General features: G+C 40.4%; 1 protein-coding gene across 2 annotated transcripts in view; it reads right to left on the reverse strand.

Moving 5' to 3' along the window:
- Positions 1–20,524, reverse strand: part of tnrc6c1 (trinucleotide repeat containing adaptor 6C1) — a 55,228-nt gene that overhangs the window by 31,928 nt on the left and 2,776 nt on the right. For both annotated transcript variants that reach the window (XM_084743706.1, XM_084743705.1), the window contains exons 2-3: positions 13,739–13,841; positions 11,674–11,695 (exon numbers count right to left, since the gene is read on the reverse strand). In XM_084743706.1, coding sequence (XP_084599832.1) covers positions 11,674–11,695; positions 13,739–13,801 — 85 coding nt within the window. In that variant the 5' untranslated portion in view covers positions 13,802–13,841. The remainder of the gene's footprint in view (positions 1–11,673; positions 11,696–13,738; positions 13,842–20,524) is intronic.

Consider the following 20,524-nt stretch of genomic DNA (forward strand, 5'->3'; position numbering starts at 1 on the left):
GCTGACATATAAATACCTTAAAGGCATATTCACAGGATGCTTTACCAGACCAAGATGTTGGTATATGATGTCCTGGCAATGAGTCTCAACAATCAACTATCTCTCTGGTGCATTTACAAACAGTAACTGACAGTTCCTACTGATTCTACCTTTAAGTTGACCTGGTGAACTAATCACTTGTACATCGAACAGTTACAGAGCACCTTTATGATACATGGAGCTGTGTTCATGGTCGTCTGATGAATGTAAAACCAATATTCACTCTCTTTTAGCTTTGTTTTAGATGTTTAACAACTCCTAAGGGGGATATCTGGCTTTTTAGCTGCCAAACACTCAACTATATTCACCAGCTAGTCACTAACTGGGTCTGTTTGCCATTTGGTCCTATGCAGGTAGGGAGGTTTTTTTTTTTGAGGCACTTTTGTCTTTATTTGACAGGGACAGCTGAAAAGGATACAATCGCATCAGAGCCAACATTATTAAAGTACAACACCAGTGTTAGCATTAGCTTTGTATGAGCTATTCTTGGAAAATATTAGATGAGACTTTCTTCTCTATTTAAAAGCACGTTAATCAGGTTTATAATTCACTGTAAGTTCACCACCAGCAATGCCTTTCACATTACACATAATCGTTCAATAAATTGTTACTATATTACATTACTGTATATTCTAACAACTATGAAAACAGCTCCACATTCAGATCTGTCTGCTGTAACTGTCACTTTATTTCTTTTATAGATGATGCAAAAAAGAAGAAGCTGTAATGTTTAAATCCTCAGCAGGCTAATATACTGCAGCTGAATGTGGAAGTGTAAGGTTAGAGGTCACCGCTAAGTCAAACAGGATGATCACCTCGGGTTCACAGAGCCGCTGCTGGGTGAGATGCATTATGGGACACAAAGCACACTGGATAATCGCCTCAGAACATTTTATTACATAATAGAATAAGCTGGTAAACTAGAATGGTAACAGGATGCAAAAAATGTTTTTAAACCCACATATACTCCACAAGAACAAACCCAAATATCAGCTGATCAGACATAATGTGCACTTGGCTAAAATGCTATTGGAGTTCTTGCTGGTCATAAAACACAGGAGGGGGAGATGGAGAAAAAAACAACTTGTAAAGGCAGCAAGAAAAAGAAAATCTTTGTGTGGCCTAAATGAGTTATAAAGAGCAGTGCTTCGCCATTGGCTGCCATCCCGAGTGTGTGCAGTGAAGCAATGAATAACTCGCACACATGCGGCCAGCCCGACACACACAAAAACAAAGAGTTATGTAATGCTGAGGCCCACACTGAGGGGAGAGGACAGGATGGTGTCGTAGAATACATTCACACAGCCTTGTAAATACAGACAGACATGTTCACTCAAATATAACAACCTTCTCTTCCTCATTTTCCTGTGTATGTTTATGTCTGTCATGCATGTGTGCGGGGGGGAGGGGGGATTTCCTATGTAATTTTTGCCCCCCAGTGCCGCATTCGAATGCATGGTCTGATCCAGTTTCACCCGTGTCTGTCTGTGTGTCTCCCTCTCCCTGCAGCTCAGGAATCGGAGGGGGGAAGCTCCAGAGCTTGAGCTCGCCTCTCATCGGATTTCTCTACATCTGCTACTCTCCATTCTTCATCCCTCCCCACCTTCCTGTGCTCGTCTCTCTCCACATTTCTCCGTCATTCACTGTGATCTACTATTATCCTCTTGTCATTATTACTGTATCAGGGGCGACAGATGGACACAATAGTTCCCGGCCAATTCTCCCCACTGATTTTAAGAGGTGATTTCCTCTTAAAAACAGAGGACTTTGTGGTTGTGCCACAGAGTATAATAATGGTTATGAAGGCGATCGTTATACAGTTGGGACTCTCTGGTGTGTGACGTAGATTCTTCTGGAAGCTGGGGGAAGGGGGAAGCTGGCTGGCTGCTCTGTCAGCCAATCAGAGGGAAGAGATGAAGAGGGAAAGGGAGGGAGTGCGAAAGAGAGAGCTGACGTACAGGAGGAAGGGAAGGAGGTAGCGCAGGGAGGGTAAGTGATGAAGAGAATGGTGTGTGTGAAAGACAGTCTCCACCCCCTTGCGCGCTCCACTGTGAGCTCGAGTCTCTCTGCCGGAAAGCAGCTCGGATCTAAATCCGCTTACAATTAGAACACTATTTGCCCATAGTAAGTCACGCTGCGCTGGATTCTTCCTTTTTAAAAGAATGACACAAGTCCTGCAAATGTAGTAACATCAAAGTAGCTCATGTGTTGCAAAATGTATCAATAATTGCATTTATGTTGATGCTGAAAATCATACAGGGGAACCGGAGACAAAAACAAATAAACCTCTGGCATCAACAAGGTGTGGCTTATTAAGCACTAGTCTCACAAGGCAGCAGCACTTTGCAGAAAAAAGTGAAATAGAGTAAAAAGAGATCAGAGCCACTTGCTGACAGCCTATTTGCAAAAACACAGTCCTCAGCTGTGTGGGTGCACAGGAGAATTCCCAGTTCATCAAAGATGCACATCAAACCGTGGCCTTGGGGCTGTGTGCGCTTCACGCAGAGGAAGACATCCCATTTTCCACTTTAAAAGGGGTCTTAATTTTCTGAGAGAAAAGATGATAGCATGCTTGCCTGACTGTTTAAGTCCTGGAGGTTGGGGGGGTTGTCTGGAAAGATATCAGAGAGCTGAAGGTAGGTGGAACATAGGGGTGGATGGTCTAGAAAGTGCACCGGTATAAACTGACCCTACGGTACCATGGTGGTATACGGCAAACTAACATGTTTGTAACAATTTGCTACAGTGCACACAGCAAGGAGGAGGAGGAGTTGGTAAAACGGTAGGTGCATCTTCATCTATATGGATATGGTTAAGGTTTGACAAGTCAGACAACGAGCAGAAAACTATAATTTGCATGGCATATCAGATGACAGTGGTTACAAAGGGTGATAATACTTGATACACTTGAGAAAAAGTTTCATATTTTTTTCTGTTATTCCAGGTTTGCATATTAAATGTTCTTAAAATAGCTCTGTCATGTGTATGAAATTATTAGAGATGCATTTTGTTTGATTTTTCAATATTGTCAATATTAATGACATGAGACATAGAACAAATGTGCCCATTTTAAAAAGCATTATATGTTAATTCACCACAGGAGACACACAATGTTCTCTGCAATTGGGTGAAAAAAAATACATGCATACATCAGTATAGGTATCTGCAATTAGCTGAAATGAGTTAGAAAATATTGGATATCAGCAAGAATCCAATATCCCTAAAAATTATCTTTGTAATACAGTTAAGAGTGCAGCAATGGCTGCCATGCAGTTGCCATAACAGTGCCTCACTCCCTCAGAAGCTTTTATGTTGAAATTTTAATAAAAAAACAAATATACAGCAATATATACCATTAGTGTCTGTGCCTCAAATTTTACAGTAACATATATATTTTAGTTCATACCACCCAGCCCTAGTGGAAGAGAAGGAGTACACTGATTCTACCTTTCTGTCTCCCTTTTGGATGAAAGCAGAAAAAAAACACATGACATTGAAGATAAATGATCCTTTCTGTGAGTGAGCTTTTTAACATTTTAAGTACCTGTAATATTTAGTTCAGTTACATCAGCCATAATTGCTTGTAATCACTGATTATAAAACAGTTACAGCAATAATTTCACAAGCTAAATACATTAATTTTATCAAATGACACACTCCTGATTGCACTTCAAATGCAAGCAAACATAAAACATAAAACATTCATCATAAAACATTTCCTACAATGTATTATTGTGCAGAGTGCATGCAATTAAATTATTGATAGTAGTACTGCTTCAAATTTGGACCAAAGTAAAAGTTCTTGTCTGATGCATTGGTGCCTATCAGCATACCATACTGACTGCTTTCCATTCATTGGCGTGGATCTTGCTGTTACTCTTGTGTGGAGTGTACACAGATATGCAAAAATTCTGTTTGTGAGTGATTATAAGCTTTCCATTGCTGAGCCGTTAATCAGCCACGTTAAGGCCTGAATGAAGCTTTAACAAACTATGTAAAGAACATGTTGATGCTGTTGCTCAATATCCAGTAGGATGCATGACTCCACTAGCAGGCAGGTTCACTGGCTTCATCTACCACCACTCTGCCAAACACAAGACATAGTCTCTAGTAGTTTAGTAGCCAAAAAATGTGTCAGTTCATAGTTTTAAAACAATTTGTGCCCAAGGTAGGACACAGGGCAAGCCAAAGTCTCCTGTGTTCATGTCCATTCAAAATGGCCTCCACACCCAGCCAAGTTTGCACTGTATAGATGTGAAGCAGGTCTTAAATTGGATCTGTAATAGACTTAAAAAGGTCTTAAATAGTCTTGATTGTAATGTAATAAAATCTTTAGAAACCCAGAATTTTATTAAGGGTATAGAATTTGCCTCTGTATTGGGAAATGATTACGGCTTATGTAGAGTCCTCAGCAGAAGCTGTGGGTTTGATTCCTGTCTATGGCCCTTTGCTGCATGACTTCACCCCTTTTTCTTCCCCATTTCCTCTCTATCTAAAGCTGTCCTCTCAATTAAAGGCTTAAAGCACAAAACATAATCTTAAAAAAATCCATTCAGAGCTTTCTAGATAGTTGTACAATGCAGCATGTATATATGGCCTTGGCACACCATTTTTGAATCACTGGTACATTGTTTTATAGACATGGTCTTTTGTATAAACAGTGCAAGAATACAACAAAGAAATCTGAACAAGTCTGACGGATGTAGATTCAGTTTCCCACACTAAATAAAAATCCGCACATAAACACTAAAGTGTATCCTTGCCCTTTCATCCATGTGTATCCAAGTTTGACAAAATCCTCTGTGATGCATGCCATTTCTTAAGAACACTGTATTTCAAGTGTATCATATATCTGGTGTTGCTGCCAAAGTGTCACAGAACACTGCTGTAATTGAAGTAAAAAAAGGAAACACGGAAATTACTACATCCTTATCGGATGTCATTTAAAGCGGAGGCAGCAGAAAGAGTAAGAATGGATCATGAGCGAGGAGGGGAGGCATGTCTTTAGGGTTCTCCATCTCTTTCCTCCTGTGGGCTTTAAAATGTGAGCAGTGAGCCTCACAAGAGAGAAGATTAAAGGGCTTAATTAGAAGTGAATAAATATGACACTGAATTTAAGAGGGAAAACCCTCCCTCATTGCCTGCATCACATATTTAAATGCACTTAATGTCTGACAGTACAGTGTGAAGAACACAAGAATATATAGGTCAGAACATTTATCAAACAGCAGCTCGATATCTAAATGATGCAACATAATCACACACCTGAGTAGTGTAAAATACTCTAAGTTAACACAACACTACTACTATCACTCTCATCTGTGTTTCCAAACAACACTATTCTCCACATGCAGAGCGGGACAACAGATTAGCGGAGGGTTGCCTGAATGCCCGCTGCTCTCAGAAGACAGGTGGAGGACAGAGACAGACAGCTTCTCTAGACTAACTCTCCTGTCCCTGGCCTTTTGTGCCAACAGCTGCAGGCAGACCAGATTCCACTGTCTGTTATGATTTAGAGGAAGTGATGTGTGAAAGAGAGTGGAACGTCCTGTCCTCCTGACCTGGGCAGCACATGCTGGGCCGACACAATTCATTGAAAAATGATTGAGACAGCAATATTAGCTTAGCAAAGAAACTGCAAGTTGCAATTTTGGGATAAATGCCACACACAAACGTTATCATACAAGATAGGCCAGTGGTTACATTTTTTTTAAACTGAGAAAATTCCATGTAGGAATTTGACCTTTTACTGCAATGAAGAGGGATGAAAAATGGTCCATAACGCAGTATATTTTTTTGCCATTTTCTGTCAAACCACAGATTAGCCCTGTGCCACCTAACTTCTCACTGCCATACATCAGCATATCTTTCCACATTACAGCTCCCTTTATAACCCAGCTCCAGAAACTCTCATATCACTCTTTAATTCATATCTAATTATTTTGGCATTAAAAAGTAATAATGCATGTTACTTCAGATGTGGTAAATTTGTCAGGACTGTAAGTAGTGAAGTGTAGTTTAATTTAGGAAACTGTTGTTTTGTTTTTTGTTTTAAGAAAATGAACATTCTTGGATGCAAAAGAAACTAAATTCACCTGAACAGCCATGCCACCAAGCATGAAAATTCACAGAAAAGAAGACACAGACTCATCCTCGTTTTAGCAGCGCTGTGCAGATTACAATACAGCGCCATGCCACCATCATGTCAGCGCAATGCTGCAGTTGCAGTTAAATTACAGAAATCCACCAAGAGCAAAGCTTGCTAGTGTTTTCTATGAAGACACCCATCTTGAGAGCTCAAGGCGGCACAAAATTTGACGGACGCAACTGCCTTGTAATTCTATGTGTAGGAAAAATACTGCCTTAAAGCTAATTTTTGGTCCATCTTAGTTTACAGAACCAGCACGAGGAATAACTAATAGCTAACTAAGCACCTGCTTAGGCCACCAGAGGGCCCCCAAGAGGGTTTTGGTATATTATTGTCAATGGTCAACATACGAAAACACAAAATTATGTTAACGGGCTGAGTAGCTAATACTGCTGGAAATACTAGTGCAAGCTGGTGTCACATTCATGCAAAAAGTGAAAGCCCATTACTTTGAATATTAAAGCACAAATTAACACAAAATCAGTCTTCTGAGTCTGCTACCTTTTAAATCAAACTTACTACTTTACTTACTAGTCCCTCCCCACAGATGGGTAAAAACATGCCAGGCTGATATTGGGTATGATGTAAACAACACACACAGCTAATAAAACTAATAATGGATGTGTTCAATTTGCTGCAGTAAGTAGGCTTGAGCCAGCCCTGCAGATAACCCTCAGAAGACCTTATGTCAAAATCAACCCTCCTGAAACCTGCGTTAATGATGATTTAAATAACTAAAGTGACAATAAATTAAATGACAATGATCTCTCATGCACAATTTATAGCATAACACTCCACAACAGCAGAATCCAGGTGTCACCTCTGTTGCTCTTTAAAATGTGGTTTATCACCGCTGCACCCATTTCAGCAGTGCTCCTTGGGATAACACGTGTAAAAGAGGCGGTGACGATGACAAGAGGCACGCTGGTATAAATTCCCCCCTGATCGCACCGCAATTTATGACTCTCCAACACAAAGCGCTGGGCGTAATTAAGCGAATGTGAAACGGCAAATTAATCTGTTATGAAATTACTGCCGCGACACTACTTTATAATAATGTTATCTTTTATTGCACTATGTAAATGTGCGCCTCGATGTGTATGTATGTTGTGCTCTATCTTTGATAGGGATATAAATGCATGTCATGAACAGAAACACAATAGCTCATTAACCCTTAGAAATTAACTCTAGTACAGCTTGTTGATGGTGGCAGGCCTCTCCTGTGGTACACAATAGCTTTCATCAGGCTAATATTTATTACTATTAAGGTTTGGTTTATTGTGACATTGAACTATACTGTGACACAGTGGTGACAAACAGCATCACAGACAAGAGGTAGAAGAAGCAGTGAATTTAGGATGACAATATTTCAGGGTGATAAAATATTCCGCTATGGAAAAATGCCAAAGGGAAGTGACACTTCTTCAAACCACTGATTTCTGGGTAAAGAGCCAACAAAAACTACCATGTTATGTTGAGATATTTGTCTATGTATATTTAAGGATGGTCTGGAACGAGAAATAAACATGATATATTGTTGATTTTCAGTTTTGGTCCTGTATGTGCTTAGATTGTATTTTATGAAGAAGCCAAACGCTGTAAGCATGACGCTACATGGACTGACAGGTAACTCACTGATTGGACAGACTTGGCTTCTGTCATCCTGCATCAGCAGTGCTACACGGACCCACAGGGGAAATCCAAATTCTGGTAAGTGACAGCAACTCATGCTGAACTTTACTGTGCCTTTTGTGTTTATTTATTGTCTCTCGTTGCACAAAGAGTGCATGAAGAAATAACTGATCATTTGTTGAGACTGCTGCTGCTTTGATGGCCAGGTATACAGAGGAAAATACAAAAACAAACATGCCTCCTTCATGCTGCTATTACAGAAGAGTGATCACATTCAGAATCACTTTTATTGCAAAGTAGGTTTTCACATCTGAGAAATTTGCAAATTTTGCAGAATTTCTAGATTTACTGAGTAGTCACTAGTGCAGGGAAACATGTAGGAACGGAAACTGAGAACCAGTTTCGGTTGAGGACTGATTCCAAAATGTCCGATCCATCAAAATTTTATTTCAACAAGCTTTTTTTCTTTTTTAAATAAACGCTGACATGTGTTTTATGACAGTTGCACATTACAAAACAAATTCAACTTCACGCATAAATAATATGATATGATAAATAATCGTCATTAATGTGGATATAATGACTAAATAGATAAATTACAGAACAGCTCACACAGTGGTAAGTTCAGAAAATCCAATTACTAACTGTAATGAAAAGACAACACGTTATATCACAACAGAGGCTAATGATATCCAAAATCTAAAACAATATAAAGTCTCATATCATGACATTGCTATAATATCGATATACTGCCCAGCTTTTTAGGTAACTATGTTTTACACACTTTTAATGAAGAACACATTCATGCTAAAATCACGTATCTACTATCATGAAATCCAGTGGTTGGTACGTTTTGCTCTCAAACCACAAAACGAATTGAAGCAGATCAGACCCACCTTTTAGGCAGCCTCTGACTCACTGTCTGGTCCTCAACAAGAGTTCAACAGACAGCTTTCAGACCAGCCCAAACGAACCATACTGACCTGGCAAATGCACCAGAAAATGCTTTAACTGAAACAATTTGGAGGTAAATGTGCTGTGCTTGCTAATTTAATCCACAATATTCTCTGTGCAGGATTTGTGAGGAGCAATGTAAAACTTTAAGGGTAAAGCCACATTTGCTTTGCACAAGCACACAATGTACATATGCTGCTGGTGTCTAACTGTGACATAAGGGGGCTTGTAGACTGAGAGAGTGTGTGTGAGCCAGTAGATGTATCCTACAAAGGGCCCCCTCAGCTGTGCCGGCAAACAGGAAACTGCAGTGCATTCTCACAGTTTCACATTGCTCCGTCTGTTTCTTTTGCTCTCGCATGCCTTTTTCTAGCCCTCTCATATCAACTAAAGGCACCGTGTTTTAGCAGCCACCTCCCTACACTTTGCACAAATTTAACCACAACAACTCATCCCATCTCTTTTCTTACAGCCCACCTTCTTCTGCTCCCTCTTCCCTCCTGCTGGTCCCAGGGAGGGCCTCTCTGCTAAACCAGACAGGAGGTGGTGTAGTCTTACTATGGTGCTCAGGGTCTTCCCAGAGATCTCCTGTGTATGGATGTCTGTTTATTCAGCTCCCGCACTATCCCTGTTCTCCTAATTAGTTCCCAGAGTATCCTGACTTAGTATCAGAGACAATCTGCCTCTATTAGCTGATTAGCCAGTAAATCAGTTCTGTATTTTCTTATGGGTGAATACACCATTAAATAAAAAATAAAAATAAAATAACACCTCCGGGATCACAATGATACAAAAATAAATACTCTTTGACTTGGGCTGTTGCAATAAATGCGATTTTGAAATGCTGCGCTATTGACCAGTCACTTCAATGTATATTAAATGAACGAATAAATGTTTCAAAAATTGACATTTCACCTTTATCAAAAGTTGCAGCTCCTGCAATTTCAATATTACACTTGGCCTTGTTGCAGGTTCAGTCATATTTAGATTATTGTTCAGCCCTACCACAGAACATGCGGAAGACGATGGATATCAGCACATCTGCAAGCACAAATATATAGAAAGTACTAAAAAGTCAAGTGTGACATTTAAGGGGGTGAAGATCACAGTAAAATGAGGTCATGGCATGATGCTGTTCTGAGCGGCAGCCAAGAAAATAATTGTGCATTTCGCAGCCTAGTTTGAAGATGAGGAGAAAAGCATAGTATATAGGTCAATTTGCGGATGCTGTGAAACAACACAAATGAGATAAGAGACAAAGAGAATACTAACACAGCTAACCCAGATCACATTCATTAGTGCAGCAAACTGTGAGGAGCTGAGGGTGACTCAGACAAGAAGAGTAAGGGGTGGGAGGGGGCACCTCTGTGACATTACAGTCTCATTAACTCATCCTTCAGGGAGGCCGTGGGAGGTCGAGGCACTGACCCTTGATGATGGGGAGTTCACAGTTGCATGCACCCACAAGAGGAGAACACACTTCAACTCTTTACTGATCTAAACAAAATCAGCCACCAAACACGCACAAACACATTTGTCTGAACACAGCTTTAGGCACAAAAACATGAAGACAGTCACACTGTAATTAGGTGTGTGTCCTCTTGCTGCCATTGAGGCCATGCTGCCAAAGTCTACCAGAAGTTCTAATCAGATTTCGCCCTGTCCATCCCTTGAGAGACATTAAGTCCCTCTCCCATCTGCCTGTTCATCTCGACGAAGAGATCTGCTCCTGGGCTAACTGACTGTCCAACACTGTCTGCCCACCTCTCTCTGGTCATTAAGAGTATTGGCTGGAGGGAGACAAAGTGAAGTGTGTGTCTGCAGCTGCCACAGAGGAGGAGCTCAAAACATGCACATTAAAGGACAACCATTTAAGTCCATAATGTTGAGAAATGAGTACTGCAGTCCAAATATTTAATTGGAGTCAAAAACAGCATATTAAATAGTTTGAATCACTTTGTAATACACTATCTATGGTTGAAACAAACTGTTTACCCCCCACCCCTCCTCCCCAGACTCAAAGCTCAGACAGGTTGCCTGCAGGCTGAAGGGGCATAAGGGAGCACAACATTATATTTTGACAATGACAAGCAACTGCAAGTCTCACACTGTTAGATGATCAGCTGGTTATCACTGTCAATTGCCTGTCAATTTCAACTTAGCACATTCTCCTTAATCTCTGATGACATATCAACATCATTTTATGATTTAGTACAATAAACGTATTACACGTTTCTCCTCTAAGCAGACTCTTCTCTACAGAAGTCACTTTTCAGACAACTTTATTCACCTCTCTTTTTCACAGTTTTGTTTTGAGGTTCTTTTGCTCTGTTTTCTTCTCTTCTGAGATTTCTCCTCACCTCTACCCTCCTAGGTATGCCTGAGGAGCCCATGGGGAGGCCTGAGGAGCAGCTGCAACATCCCCATGCTCCTTGTTAGTCTTGTCTGGGCACCTGGCCTCCATTTTGGCTCAGGTAGTATGGACCACCTGGCTGCTGCTAATGTTTTCACAGATGATGTTTTACTTTAGTAAACGCTAACGCTATCATATCCATATTGAACACTAGTGAACAGAGGGCAAATTGAGACTAAGGCAAAAAAGCAATCTTGCACGAGTTATCCATCTGATTATGAGGATACACAATTGAACGCACCCACATGATGAGTCTCACTACAGTTTAAAAACATCATGTCACAAACTCATTCCAAGATTCACAGCAGATAACTCTGCCGACTCTGAGATATTTTGTGTTAATGCATCCAGTATGCAACACATTGTAAAACAAGAACGCAAAAGAAGATTCATCAGTGCTGGCAAAAAACAAACATACTTAATAAAGACATTAACTTTGGCAGATTACACTGACTAAACAAGTTTAATACAAATATCCACAACTCACCTTTGGTTATCTGTTCTGTGGCCTGCAAAAAAAGGAGAGAAAAAACTGTTAGCAATAGAAAGAAGACTCAGAATAACTTCTAATGAAGCAATAAGTGGCTTCTCCACACATAAGTGAAAATTGTGGGCCTAAATGTAAATGCTGCATCAACATCTGAGTTGCATTGGCTGGCTCACCAGCTGCACGACAGTGCTGGAGCAACTAGCCAGGGCAATCGGAACAAAATGTTCAGGGGCTGGTTTTGCTCATCTATTGAAATGCTAAGAGGTTCATGTTCATTCCTACTGCTCGCCAGGGTGAAAGGGTTCATTGGGCTTGTAGCTGGGGAGGGAGTAAAATAGATAATACAATGCTCTTCTAATACATTAAGAAACATGCAAAATTGTGCTTTCATCAGCACCAATGAAAAGGACATAAAAAAAGGTGATCCCGAGAGCAGCGGGCTACCTATTAAGCTAACACTGAAGCTAATGATCCACTGAAGGAAAAAGTGAGGAGGAGAAAGGGGTATAGGGGGTCTGCAGGGTAAAGACAAAGGTGACAACTATGTAAAGTTCTGGGGTAAAGCATCTGGGGAAACAAGCATGATGAAATGCATGTGCTCAATATGCAAGTGATCAATGTGCTGTGCAGCAGAAACACCTGAGCATACTGGAGAGCTGCGTGTGGTTATGCACCATCTAACATTTTAAATAGTACATATGACTTTACAGCAGCTTGCTCTAAGATTGGCTGAGTAAAAACAAAGTGGAAGTTTATTCAGGATTTCTTTTCATTGCTGGGTAAAGATGGAATGATATGAATACTTCACATCACAATTATAGAGACAAAAAATTTACGTCCATCAGTATTAAAGAGGAAATCTGCAATATTTTTATTGAAAGAAATCATAAAATGTTCATGATATATCATCAGAAATTAAGAAAAAGACAAGTTGAAATAGTCACTTCTCTGTCATAACCCCTGTGGCCTGCCTGAGCTTCCTTGAGTCTGAGGAGGCGGGGACGAGGAAAAATAACTGGTTTTAATATACCGTCCACAGCTCCAACTTGCTATTTGGACTGCTGTACTCATATTTGGACATGCAGTTGTTATATATTGCTCCTTTAAGTTGGAATTATTAAAATGTGCTGAAAATAGGGATTTGTTTACTTGTGGATCTTGGCCTCTCCAATATGGCGACCACGTGGAGTGGTGACATACGGCAGGCTCCCTTCTTGTCAAGATGGTGGTGAAGCAAATGTAAACAGAGGATTAATTCAGCTCACGGTGTGTCTAACTTTAGTGGATTATATCACATCAGGTATGGAATTCATCTGCAGAACCCCTGGTTCAAGTTGAGACCAAAAGTTTCTATGGATGTCAGTTTGAGCCATGACTAAGACCCAAATGTGGCCTGCAACAAACTAGGTAGATGTTGTTTTTATTTTTGAAATGCCTTGTTGAACAAAACTTTGGTCAAGATTTAAAATAGTTTTATGTGGTTCATTTGAATTTCAAGGACTTTTTAAGTACTTGTTTAAAAGGGGTCATTTTCAACACATTCCAGTGGTTGATTTTTTTTAATACTGCTATCCAAGCTGATAACAAAACAAAAAGCGATGAGTATCAGCTGTGTATCAGATGATATAGCTCATATATTATCAACAATTGGACTCAGTAACAAAAAAAATGTGACTGGGGCTCCTAGTTGAAAGTGTTCAAAAAGTACTGATACACACACTGAAATAATTTTACTAACTTTTACATTCAAAACCTCTCAGCTATTTGAAATGTCATGTCCTTTGCAATGGCATGCTTTGATGCTGGACAGTATTTAATATCAGTTTTTCAAAGCAAATCAAAAAATTGAAACAGTTATCATAAGGAATTTCACCATAGTTTATTGTGAAACCAGTAACTGTTTCATCTGGGAGGTGTTGAACACACATTTACCAGCAATGAACTGGGACTTACAGTATCTTATTGAAATTCTAAGTAATTAATTAAATGACAGGCAGAAGCAATTAAAGCTAAAAGATGAGTGTAAATCTATGTCAAATGAAAGGGCCTGCCACAAGCTTACCTTTTTCTGAGCAGCGTCTTTCTTTTTCTTTTCTTCTTGCTTTTTCTTTTTCTTATCTTCCATCAAATGGTTCTCTTCTCGTGTTTTTTGCTTCTTCTCACAGCTTAAAAACAGAGAGAGAGAGAGAGAGAGAGAGAGAGAGAGAGAGAGAGAAGGTTTTTTTTATCCCAACACCTACTTAAGAGAAAGGTACTGCATCTCAGCAGGTGAATAACTGATTTCTACACATGAAACAGTAAAATAAGGCAGATATTTGAAAGGAAAAACAGCAACACAGGAGAGAAACTAAACTTCAAAACATAAAGATTCAGTTAGAAGCTACAAAACTACAGACAGCTGAACAAACAGACTTTAAAAACACCTTTCTCTCTGCTCTCCTGCACCCACACCACACTCACTAATTTTGGTGGAAAAATTGTACAAGGTAAAGTCAGTGTTGTTGATGGCTGCTGTTGTAACACACAAGATCACGTGCTTAGGGGTCACACAACTACCAGAACAAGAATGTGGGTTTTGCACTTCCCTCTTAAGCAGCATATTTCTTGATAAACTGGGGTGTTTCCAGCCATGCAAACTGTGCATGTGTGTTTTAGTTTGGTGGTCTTTGGGGTTGGTTCTGGAAGCCATTAGGGAGGCCTTGACTGTATAGTGGGGGCCAATGAGAAGCGGCCCCCGTTCTGAAGTCTAAACACCCAGCCAGGGCAACAGAACCCGACAACTAATGTGTGGACAGACCACAGAAAAACAACACATGCCAGTATTCTGGGATGTAGACAACTTTATACACGCCTTTCACCATTTGACAAAGTCTCTACATGTGCCTGGTAATAGCACCTTTTCTCCACAGACCTGAGAGGAAAAGTGTTCACAACTGACACAAACCTGTTGTTTTATATGCAAGTGCATCCAGCTGAGAGCCACTCTCTATACATCCTAATCCTCTCCACAGAAAAACAAATACATGAAAACTAGAGGCCAGGATTTTAAGGACTGAGGGAAGAGGAACCAGCCTGGAAAAAATACAAAAATTGGAGTCAAGTTCCTTGAACCTTAAGTGTGAAATTGTACATGAAACCATCAGCCTTTTCTGCTGCCATGCCTATGCTGCTGCAGGCGACAGCGGTGTGTGCCATTGCCTGGCAACAAGCGCTCCCCGAGGCCCTGGTGAGCAGTCAGGTGGAGACAGACAGCGCCCTTAAGCACTGCATTAAAAGCAGTTGGGTTGAGGAAGTTCAATAATAGAACTGTAAAATGAGAAGAAAGATGATTTTTGACATTTATCAAGAACTAAAGCACAAATCTGAGCTTATAATTAACTAATAGCGATGAGGCTTGGAGCATGTCATGAGAGCGTGGGTTCAAAAGAGGGGTCTGAATAGTCAAAAACAGACCAGCAAACCAGCAAAAGAAAACAATTTCTTTTTTCCCTGCCCTAATTACTCTATCTTGACCTTGATGACAAATGTAATAAGCACAACCAAAAATGTGTCAGATGTTTATAAAAAGTTAGAAAACAACAACCACTGCAGAAGAATTCATGAATTCAACCAAGCTTACCCTTGGCTAGACTATGATGAAACCTTTTTTTTTTTAACTGAAAAAAATCACGATCCCCATTCACATACTTAAATGATCTCATTTCTAAATGACAAGGATTCACACGCTCCCAGCCCCCTATGCATTTATTCCATGCTGCATTCGTGTTTGCTTTGGATCAAGTCCAGTTGCTATATCAATCACACTTAGACGATGTAAAGCAAAACACTATTAATTCAACATTCAAGCTTACAGTTCAATTAATGTTCTCCCATGTCTCTTCCTCATTCACACCGCTCTGCTGTCAGTCCCGTCACTATAGCAACCCGACACGGCAAGTGTCTAACGAGCAGGAAGGAGGCAGTCAGAAACAGATTAGCCAGCCTACTCGGAGGAGAAGGAGCCAAAAGTTTTCAAGCGGAAAAAAGAGATCAACACTGAGGAAAATTCTGGTGTATAGTGCATGAGTGAGTTTGTGAAATTCTCATCAGTGGTATGATTCTTTCTTTAAATATTTTAAAATTGATTTTTTTTTTTTATTGCCAAATTGATTTTGTATATGCTAAGTAATTAGCACTTAGCGCTTCCCATTATAAGTTAGCTGGATGCTAATATTTCATATTGCTAATTCAATCTATTACTCTGGATTCAGATAAGTTTATTAAGTTTATTATCTGAGCCCTACTAAAAGCGTGATAAATGTTTTTGTTAAAAAATAAACAAACAGAAAAAAAAACATAAGAAATGTGAGACAATCATGTACAGCTCTAGAGTTGTCTTTCAAATATTGCAGAGTGACAACATTTTCTTCCCTTTCATAATGAAAATAGGTAGGTAAGAAAGCAGAGACACACACCACCTGGGGTCAGTCTGGGGTCGGTACAGCAGCACAGCTGAGCAGACAAACATGGCACCTAGGAGATAAAGTTACAGGACTAACTAGTAAACAGGAAAAAGGCATCTGTTTGGGAATATATTGGATTTAGTCCCAGTGATAAGGATGAGACAGCAAACACTGCAGACTACTGATTGGTCAGAGTGGCATGACATCGAGTGTGTAACTTTAGTAAGTTTAAGAGAGGGCGAGCGTCAGACTGATTACTGTCTGTGGTGGAAGAGAGTTATGGTGAATGCATGCTTGGTGGAGGAAAAGGTACGCAGTGAATTTGTCCTTCTGGTATGATATGTACAGCAACAGTGCTGTAAATATATAGTGTGGGTTTGAGTTTGTGAATGAATAAAAGCTGCAGCTTCTCATGAGCAAAGCAAAGCTCCTGAGCATGTGCGTTGTTTCCCAGCTATGGGAAGATGATCAGGTCTGCCTACTAGGGGTGGGAATCTTTGGGCACCTGCCGATTCGATTACGATTACGATTCAGGGGCTACGATTCGATTATAAAACGATTATTGATGCATCTTTATGTATATTGATGCACTTTTTCACAAACACATTTCTTTTTGTCTCACTGAATAAGCATTCGTCACTTGCAATTTTTAAAAACAGCGCATTTGTAATAAGAATTCATTTCGATTATATTTTATTAAACTATTGGAAATATGTGCAAACTGGAAAGTACCAACAGTAGCCACTAGTAGCCGCAGCAACAGCAGCCTGCCGTCTCCCCGACTCCTCCGTCGGGTGGAATCGAGTTACGGCTTCTCATGTTTGTTGTGTTGCCAAAGTATTTTATTTTAGCTCGACACAGCTTACATATAACGTGGCTCTTGTCCAGTTCGCTTCCGCCGTTGACGTTGTAGAAGCTGAAGTGTTTCCACACGGCTGCTTTTAAATTAGAAGGAGCTGTTCGGACCTCATGGCGAGGTGGCTGCCGGTCGGCCATGTTTGTTTTCCGCTGTGCGCGTGTCGCTCCAGGTGCGCGTCCCAAAGTGTCCCGGCGATGACGCGTACCGCGCTTCTTAGTTCCACATTATTTAGAAGCTTCTGTATCACTTTAATTAACAGATTTAAATAATCGAAATTTGGACGTTTGTGAATCGATTCAGATTCGTCCACGTCCGAATCGCGATGCATCTAAGAATCGGAAATTTCCCCCACCCCTACTGCCTACGTTATGGGAGCACTACAGTACCGCAGTATACAGTTGAGTTGAGCCGTTTTACACAAGTTTTACACAAATGCCACCATAATATCATATACCCTACTCAAATACCCAACCATAATCACCATCGTGCATCACACTGCCTGACAGTCATTGACCATTGGGCCCTCTATCATCATAACATTGTGATTTATAAGTGCCCTAGACCTGATGAATATGCATTTTAAGGAGTGTCAGCCATAGAGTGGAAAATTGAAGAAGGGTTTATTATAATAGCACCTTTGCACCTGATTTACTAAAGGAAAAGTGGCGTAAGGTACTGCCTAATTTGTAATTAATATCGAACATACATGTAAAACTTATAAAAAGAAATATATAAAAACAAGACAACATTTTACCATGGATATCGTAAGCCAATCAGTATTGGTAGACATCACCAACTCGAGGTTTTATAAACTTTTTCATACTACTATCAATAAGTACCAACTGTAATAAACTATCTATATATTATTTTTAGACAATATCACTCACTTGCACACCGGCCGTCCTGGCTAGCTCAACAAATGCCTTCAATGTTTGAGTACAAAACTGAATTCAGCTAATCCTGCAACCTTACAGTTCTGGTGGAAGCTTCATTGCCTGTCTGAGATCACATTGTTGTAATTTGCTTCAACACAAAAACACAAAGCATCCATACACCTATCTACCAAATCACATAATTAACACTTATTTTAATGTCCAAGAAGCTGGATGTGGAATTTGCTGGTGCAGCTACCATGCTATATATATAGCTGGTGCTGCTCCTTTCAAAGGCATCAGTGGGGCTTGTGTCATGTAGGATCAGAGGATAAGAGAGATGCTCCAGTTAATGTGAGCCGCCGTCGGCCTCCAACCCGGATGAAAAGAGTGAGTGCCGAGCAAAGTGTCAAAATGATTTCAGTTTAAGAAACATTTGGTCCCTGAGCAGGACAGAGAGAGTCTCTCTCAGTGAGGGCTGCTGCTTTATTTCCAAACATCTGCCTGGCTTGGACAGATGTTTGTCCATTGGACTCAGAGTGCTGACTGATGGGTGAGATGGGGATGATGCTGTAATGGTACCTCCTGCCCAATTTGATGCTGCAGCACCTCTGGTAATGACAGTGACACTGTGCAAACAACAAGTAAAACTTGAATCAAACCAATATCTAAAGGCGGAAATCTGTAATATATTTACTGTAATAAATCATAAAATGACCATGATATGTGACTAGAGATTAAGGAAACAAGCTAAACTGAAATACGCATGGCGTCCTCCTTTGAACTTAATATTCTGGCCTGTAACTTCTTGTTTGCCTGTTTCACATTAAATAGAGTTCAAATTAATGTTGAAAGTTCCCCAAATGAGTCATAAGAAATTATTAATAATCTTTTAGAAAGAGCAGATGTTTATAACAGTTAAAATAAGCAATATGATAATGGAGTCTGGAAAGCAGTACGGCCAGCAGTCACTGAACTCAACTCCAGAGAGTGTAATTTAGAAGCATTGTGCTTTTGTTTTCAGGAACTAGCTTACCTTACCACCGAGAGACAACTGACAGTTATTATCAGCTGATGAACTTACAGCGTAAGGATTCATTGTCGCTTGTTATTGTCAAATTACAATGTTGCACTTGTGTGCTCCTGCAGCCTGCCTGAATTTCCTCGAGTCGTGGGAGCGGGATGTGGTGAAGCAACTCGCTTCAATCATAGAATTTCTATTAAATAGAAACTTAACCTTGTAAATACACCATCGATGACTCCAACTCGATATTTGGACTGCCGTATTAATTTTTAGATGCAAATTTGTTGCATATTGCTCCTTTAACGACGCAGACCCATCTATTTATTAGTGATGATGATTTGATCATAAATCCAAGTGCAAGGAGCCCTTCTATCAAATGTAGACAATTACATAAAAAATTATAACATTATGCCCATTCTATAAGTAAATAAAATCAAACAGAGGAGGCTATAACAATGCAGTTTTCACCTGATGTTTACTCATAGTACAGCAGGCTGAGCTGCATCATGAGCAGCCGTTTGTGGCAGGGAAGCACAGCTCGTGTCGATATGAAGGACGTAGGTCAATGAGCTCAGCTCTGTTGTGGAATTACACCCTCCTGACAGAACAACAGGATTAGAGCTCAATGTCCCTCTTAAAACCAGACACTCGCTCTACCGACAAAGGAAGGCAAAAGACATTTTTAAAAAACAGTCAGACTGGGGAGAGACCAAGGACAGCCTAATAAAAGCAGGTGTAAAATGTGTAGAAAATCGAGTGGAGATGGAGAGGAGGGAGAGTCAATGTGTGCAAGGTGAATTGTGGATATGTAAATGCTGAGCTGCCCCAGATTGGAGCAGTGGAGATGAGGGGGCTACGATTGATGGGGCTGGTTTGTGTGCATGTGTGAGAGATGGGGGAAGGGGTGCTAGACGGCAGTCGCTGGGCACAGAGCCAGGAATGCCATCGCTGGAAGCCAAACAAGAGCACGGCGAGCCCTTGGGAGAACGCTCGCTAGCAACCACAGCAGCAGCCGCCACTGTTATGGCAGAATGTGCAGCCCCCACTCTGCTCTTCTGCGCAATCGCACTTCAGAGCAACACAGCTTTTTCAATATGCTTTTGAAAAATATCTGACATGCCACAGTGTTCGACGTGTGTTCAAATGCACAACCTCAGACACTCTACGAAAAACAAAACAAAAAACATAACAACTAGCAAAAGACCAAGTACAACCTTTCGAATTGTGTGAGGGTTTAGAAACTGCTGGGTAAGCACTGACAAAGTCCTTGCACTCTGCAAAGAGGATTGCACTCTCTAAAGTACTTGAAGCTATTCTCAGTGTGGTCATGTTAATGCTTTCTGACCCGGCCTGACGACAAGGAAAAGAGAAACTTGTGCTGCACTCCTGGCACTCTGAACTGGCCCTAAAATAACTTGTATGGACACACTCCAAAAGAACTGCCTCCAGTCCCAATGTCAGTTGTCTGCTCCAAAAGTAATGGAAACACTTTAACGAGCCCAGTTGGCAATTTATTGGTCCAACAGATCAAAGAACATCTTTAACAAATGTCTTATTAAACTCCAATCACATAGCTTTCTTGCCATTTCCACATTTTTCTTCATAAATCAGAAAGAAAAAAAATCAAGCCACTGTGTGAAGTAATAGCATA

The sequence above is a fragment of the Lutjanus erythropterus genome, chromosome 19 (genome assembly GCF_056507025.1).
Source record: "Lutjanus erythropterus isolate fLutEry1 chromosome 19, fLutEry1.hap2, whole genome shotgun sequence".
NCBI classification, from domain to species: Eukaryota; Metazoa; Chordata; class Actinopteri; order Lutjaniformes; family Lutjanidae; genus Lutjanus; species Lutjanus erythropterus.